At 39.0% G+C, this 7,005-nt stretch overlaps 1 protein-coding gene across 1 annotated transcript; it reads right to left on the bottom strand.

The window, feature by feature from the left end:
- Positions 1-730: 730 nt before the first annotated feature.
- LOC120085644 (phosphatidylinositol 4-phosphate 5-kinase 1-like) lies at positions 731-5,887 on the bottom strand. Its single transcript, XM_039041747.1, has 8 exons — positions 4,325-5,887; positions 4,069-4,233; positions 3,749-3,914; positions 3,504-3,614; positions 3,199-3,392; positions 2,956-3,086; positions 2,760-2,853; positions 731-2,090 (listed from the first exon to the last, which is right to left on the bottom strand). The coding sequence occupies exons 1-8, from the start codon at positions 5,527-5,529 to the stop codon at positions 1,781-1,783; spliced, it is 2,376 nt and encodes a 791-aa protein (XP_038897675.1). The 5' UTR covers positions 5,530-5,887; the 3' UTR covers positions 731-1,780.
- Positions 5,888-7,005: the final 1,118 nt, after the last annotated feature.

Consider the following 7,005-nt stretch of genomic DNA (forward strand, 5'->3'; position numbering starts at 1 on the left):
ACGTGGCCCCACAAACCAAAATGAATGCACATGTGAGCGGCCACAGCGTAGTATAGCTCTCGGGGCAAAAAAGAGAACAAGGTCAAAAAGAGAACCCAAATTGTACAGTAGCGCAGTGGGTCCCGCACCGGCCCAATGGTGGGGTCCTTGTCTCTTCTTCTTCTCTCTTTATGGATTATTACTGTTTGACCTCTGCAGTGAAAATTTTCATTTAAAAATTTATTTTTTTTAAAAAAAAAAAACCCTAGCTCGGTTCCCAATCTTTTACATACCAAATGACATAATTACCCTTCCAATCTATCTGGAATAACACCGGTGAGGATCGTTATGGAATTCATCACGTGCACTTCAGCTTCGAGGAGTATGATGGTAATTTTGACTGCTAGTTTAATCTGATTAAATTTTAAAAAATCTAATCCCGATTTAGTGTTAATTCTGTTGTTTTTTCTTTCTTTATAAGAAAAAAAAAAAGAATAATGATCTTTCTTGATCAGAGAGAGGAACAGATATAATCTCAAGGGATTCAGATGTTTACCATATAAAAATCCAACCTTTAATCAGATCTGAATGGCTAAAAACAATGGTTAACATCTATCAAAGCACAATGGTTAAAAAAGAAGGTTTTTTTTTCTTCTCTCAAACCAATACATTTCTTTCACCTCATTTTAAATTTAATTTAAAGGAAGAGAGAGAGAAGACTGGTACTGCGTACAGTACAGGAAAGGAAAAAAATAAATAAAAATAAAGAATTTGATTAAAAATTTACAGTCATACAGTAGTACAAGAAGAGTGAGAAAGAAAGAAGAAAACTCAAGTGGGGGAAGAAGAAGAAAATGGCAAATGGGTAGCCAGCACATCTTTTTCTCTGTGGCTTTCTCTGCTTTCTATGGTGTTTTTATTGGGGGTGGCCACACTAAACCTGAAAAAAGCAATTGCCACATGGAAAAAGAGCGTTTTGAAAGAGAAGGGGAAGGGATTTTTCAGTCCATTGACTCTGTTTGTGTTTGAAAGAGGAGGGCTATCTCTCAAGAGTATTCTGTTTCAACACATAAAAGTGTAGAGATGAGACAAAAGATTGAAAGAAAAAGAGAGAATACATCCATCCCAATTCTTATATGTGATATGGGTCCTCCCCTTCCTTTGTGTTCTCTCAATTCTCACACAAATTTTATGGTTTCAAATATCATCATATCATTTCTCAATCTCAACAACAAAAGAATCCCATTCAAACTCTTATCCATTTCTTTCCCACTATAATATAACAACTCTCTGTACACTTTCTTTTATTCCTTAACAATCTTTCCACCTTTTCTTCCTTCCTCTTCCTCCTCCATTTCCATTCCCCTCTTCCCTATACTATAACTATACTACTACTACTACTACTCTCACAAAAGTCTCTCACACCCAAAAATCTTTAAATATTCTAAAGAGCATCTTCAAAATCTAAACAAGAAAACTAGAAACCAAATTCTCCACCCTGCAGCAGCAATGCAACAATGTACAAACAAATATCTCCCAACCATTCCCCTCTTCTCCCTCCACCAAATTCAACACATCTTCAAGAGGCCACACAACTGCCCCGAACCACCCTTCGACGATGATATGGATGTTTTGGACCACATCAAAGCATTTGCTACACCCATCCGTGCAGCAGCCTCCTTCCTAGTATTATCTGAGCTGTTGCTTGAAGGGGTCTGGTCCTAAGTTCATTGATATTTCACATCTCAATCCAACCAGACAAGCATTAATCTTCATATTGAACTAACCCTCTTTCAATGCACTACCTGTCTTCAATAAATATTCTCCCAATAAAATCTCTGAATCGCTTGGAGTAGAGTTTAGGATCAACAGCTGAGATTGAACTGGGGTCAACTTGTAAGGACTTGTATGCGTGTTCCAATTTCTTGCTTATGTCATAATCTTGTAGGATGTCAATTATCCCAAAGTAGAGGACTACTTCATAGATCTCACCACTGCGAGAAGGGGTTAAATGATTCATTCCACCTGGGGTGTACTGATCAAAGTCGCTTCGCCTAGTTAATCGCTCTGCTCTTGCAGGCATATTAGCTCCTAATCTGATCAACGACTTTCTGATAACAAAAAAAAAAAGTTGAAAAACTAAATCAGTTATGAATGTGGTTTACTACACTACATAACATAGCTAGTAATGCTAAATTATCATTAGCAATATATATGATATGAAATTAGTCTTCTAATCCTTTTCCAACTTCTATATCTAACAATAATCTCTTACCTCAATTTTCACCAAGAGAATATATATAGGATAGACAAAAGGCTATTGGATTAGAGAATTATTGAACGGAAAGTGTCATAAGTTTTCTCAACCACCAAAAACCAATTGGACCGAGCAAAAATATATATAACTAATTGATAAGATGAATGAAGAAATAACTCGTAATTATGGAGACAAATAAATACTAGGACCAAAACCTGTATATGTCCTAAAAACTGTTACCTACTGAATAGCCCCACGAAGTGGTACAGCCAACCCATGTCATCCATTAACTAAAGAAAAACGATACAATTCATTGCAGAAATAATTGAATACCCAATAGTCCTAAATTTATGGCCAACTTTAATCACCACATGCACTTTAATCCACCAAGCCTAATTTTTCGAAAGTTGACAAAGGAATTCAACCACTTGAGAAAAGAAAAATTCATGACTCAACTTGAATATTCACTCTGAGGTGAGTTCACATATGATGGGATGAACAAAAATTATGAGTAGAAACGTACCGGCCAGATAACACTCGATCCATGTCTTGTAACTCTGCTTCAAGGAAACGACGGCCACGCATAAACTTCTCATTCCGGTATGAATCTTTATTACCTGCAAAGAGCACAGGTATTCTAAATCAGCATTCTAATGCATAAACAATTTTTATTGCCTGCAAAGAGCACGGATCATGATTAAAGGACAAGGATCTCATACCAGTTCGCAATAGAAATGGAGATAAACCCATTTTATTATATGTGTTGTCGTCGCGGAAATGAAGACCAACCAAAAGACTGTAATCCATGATTCCTTCAGATTCCAAGAATTTGCAGTCTCGATCTATTTGTCTGACCAAAAGTTTGATAATTATAAGATTTCCATGAACAAAAGGGTTGATACAATTTACACCAAAATTGAGATCATATCCAACTCGATTGACTGTCCATTTATAGCACTTACTTCATGAAGTCACTAAACCAGTTGCGTTGAAGGCGAAACACATAATTGAGATCTAGATCCTTCAAAGTTGTGGTTTCATCAATCTCCCCCTCAGGAGTATCCGTTGTCCGGCCATGGGAGGATCCTTTCAAGTCAAATCGCCTATGGATTCGGTATTCAGAGCAGAATAAGTTGCCCATCACAATGAACCGAGTCTAATTCCCACAATAAAAAATTACTTCTATTAGATACCATTGTAAATTCTTGCAATGATGTAACTGAAGAACATGTCAAAAATCTAAATTACACTCTCCATGATGTTTTACCTTTTGCCCACCAATTGGCTTGATACAATGCACACCAAAAAATTTCGTCACTAGTGAATCTTCATAGCGGGAAACATGCTGATAATAGCTTGCAAGCATCCTGATAAGCACCTGAGAATGCACTAGAAAATTTTAAATTGATTGCCTTTCCATACACTTTTGCCAACTTAGAGAGTAATCCTCAACCCAAGTAGCTGATAGATGAACAATTAAGCATCATTTTGACTAAAAGGGAAGCAATTAACCTTTGCTTCAGACTTCTTCACTGTTTTTATCATGAATCTATCGTCCTGGGTGAGGTAAAAGAAGCTGCCACTCTTGCCTGGCGAAGAAAACTCCCTAAGGGCATCATTCCCACAAATTGCTAGCATATAGTCAGCAGGATCAACTTGGAACAGCTCCCGCAAGCATCTATACAGATTAATTAGAAATGGGGTTACCATATATGTCAAAGATGTAGGCACAATTTCGTCAAGGGTCAAAATTATTCATGAATAATATCGGGATTCAAACGCATAAATGTTCTGAAATGAGAAAAAGAGAAATTATAGTAAGTAGTTGGTACCTGAACACCACAGGACAATAATCCTTCCAACGAAATTCAACGGATGTGTGAGGCGGCGTAGTCTTCGACCCTTCAGTTGGGAACCTTGTCCAGAATTTCTCCCTTGGATCAAAATCACTGGACTTAAGCCCCCGGACCACTGATGAATGCTTTCCAACGGAATGTCTAGATAACATTGAAACATGGTGGAATCAGAATCCATACTCAAAAGCGCAGGAAAGAAAATTGAGAGAAACTCCGTTAATCATGAACTTACCTGATACCCAACTGGAGATTGAGCATCAATTCGTAATTCTTGTGCCCTTTAGAAATTGTCTGGCCCGGTTTCTTCGCCTCGCCGGTGAAGCAGCACGGGTTCTTCCTAAACTGCCTAAAAAGGTCTCGATCTAAGCCTAACCCATCTTTATACAACATCGAAGCCTCTACATTATCGATTATATCACAGGTGATATCTCCAGCTTCACCATCGGATTCCCAAATGCATATCCTCGGGAAGTTCCTCTCTGTTACGCTCCCTCTTGCAATATCCACCGATGATCTCTTCCGTAATGTGATGGTTAAGTTCTCATTCTCGAGTAGCCCATTACTTTTAAAGCTATGATCACTTCCGTTTCTCGTATAGAAAGTCCCATTCAGATGATGGATTTTCATGTTCTTATTCCAGCTACTGTCGGCACAAGTGAAAGTCCCGTTCCCTTTAGAAACCCCGTTTTCCCATTGCCCATCGTAGCGGTTCCCATTGGCCCAAATTAAGACACCCCGACCAGAAATCACACCGTTCTTCCACTCGCCGACGTACTCGTTCCCGTTCTTCCAAACGTACCGACCATGCCCGTCCTGGAGATTCCTCTTCCAAGTCCCTTCGTAGAAATCGCCGTTCGCATACCGTTTCTGCCCGAGTCCATGTTTCCGATCTGAACTCCACGATCCACGATACGAATCTCCGTCAGATCCAATAAAAGTACCCACTCCCTCCATCCGACCCGATTTGAATTCGCCTTCGTAGGTAGCTCCAGAAGGCCAAGAGAATTTCCCTTTCCCCGAGGCTTTTCCTCTCCTCCACTCACCCTCGTACATACACCCGTCGGTCCACAAATACTTCCCCAATCCGTGAGGTACTCCCCCAGAGAAACTCCCCGTGTAAAGATCTCCGTTGGGTAGATGCTTCTCCACGGCGGTCGCCGACCCAGTAGTCGAAGCAGCCGCCGGAGCTCCAACTGCGTCAGTGATAGCTGTCGTCTCTGTAGATTGCGTGGTTATAATGGTCGTCGGAGTAACCCTTCTGTTCCCAGCTTGGGACCGATTCCGACCGACGATTACAACAGGCGGAGCAACAATCACCTGAGGATGCCGAGTCAACTTCCCAGCGTCGTTGTCGTCCTTCTCGTCCTCCGATTTCTTCTTCTTGTTAATGCCGGAGATAACATCATTAGTCTCATCACATAACAGTCCCTCTCGCATTTTTCTCCTCCCCCTCACTCTCACCAACGTTCAGCACTGCATTTCTTCACCTGGGTTATTCAGTTTCGTCCCGCTTGAAGATACTTCGCCGTGTTTCAGACGCTGCAAGAGCATCTCCGGCGTATATCTCTCTCTGTCTGTGTTTGTGTTTTCACTTTTTGAGCTGCTTTTATCCCTTTTATTTTCTCTCTGAAAATTTCCTCCTCACTGTTCCTCTAGCAGTGGGTTAGAGAAAAAATTGAAGGAATCCAACACTGTCACACAAGCTTCATCCTCATAGCCGAAATAGAAAGCAGAGAGAAACTGTAGAGAAGAAAAAGTAAAGAAAACAGAGGGATTGAGAATTTCTTAATTAGACGGCTTTGTCTAGGGAACATTGTTAACTATCCAATCCCGAGTTACCAACTCAGCTAATTTTAATTGCTTATTTATTATTTCTTTTTCTTTTAAAAAAAATTAATTGCATTTTAATTAATTTTCTCTTTAATAATTTCCCATTTTCCAACCATAGCATCTCTATTTTTATTCCCTCCTTCCTAAGCTCCATCGTGACGTGACGGAATCACCTAGGATCAGCTTCACCGCGGCCCATAAGTATTTCTTTTACGTAATTACCTATTTAACCTCCTCCCTTTTTTTATTTACCTAAATGCCATTCTTCTTTTCATTTTCTCTTTCCCTTATGTCTTCTAATTAAAATAGTCGATGAACACTGCATAATATGAAACTAAAACAGAGTTCAATGATTAATTTAAAACAGTCCATGTTATTCCATTCATAATACAAAATTTCCCCCTTATTATATGCTTAATAATGCTATCAAACACTATAACTCACTATTTTTGTTGTGTCTAGCTTCTTTGGGATAGATTTGAATTTTAAATGTTCATACTATATCTATTAAAGAAATAAATGGAAAAAAAAATGACAAATCCTAAGACTAAAATATCTAGCTCGAGGCTCTAATGGGTCTTGAAATAGGTGAGCCACAAATTAGGTCCCCGTAAGAGTTCCTAATTCCAAAATTTGGATTAGGGAGCAACAGTAATTTGTTTATATGGACAAGTTGATAATCTTGCAAAAAAGAGTAACATTGCATATCAATGTGGCAGATGTCACGTCAACTCCGATGCTCAAGTCAATGATGAATCAAATAAATAAGTATAAAGCAAAAATACTCACAATTCACTTATTTTTCAAAGAACTTCCTATGGTCTATTTATAGTTCTCATGCTTTAATTCTCTTAGGATTATATTTCAAAATCTATCTGAGAGGCTTTTTAGGGTTTTTTATATCGAGCGAGATGTTTTGGGCTAATGCATTGGGCTGGGTCTCGACAAGTAAAGGTTGAGGAGCTCATAATAGGGTTTTTGACCTATTCTTTCCTCTTTTGTTAGTCTAGGTGTTGCCAAATGGGACAGTTCATGGTTGATTCATAAGGTTCGATTGAGGCCGAGGAACTTTGAATGGTTTCC

This window comes from Benincasa hispida, chromosome 9 (genome assembly GCF_009727055.1).
Source record: "Benincasa hispida cultivar B227 chromosome 9, ASM972705v1, whole genome shotgun sequence".
NCBI classification, from domain to species: Eukaryota; Viridiplantae; Streptophyta; class Magnoliopsida; order Cucurbitales; family Cucurbitaceae; genus Benincasa; species Benincasa hispida.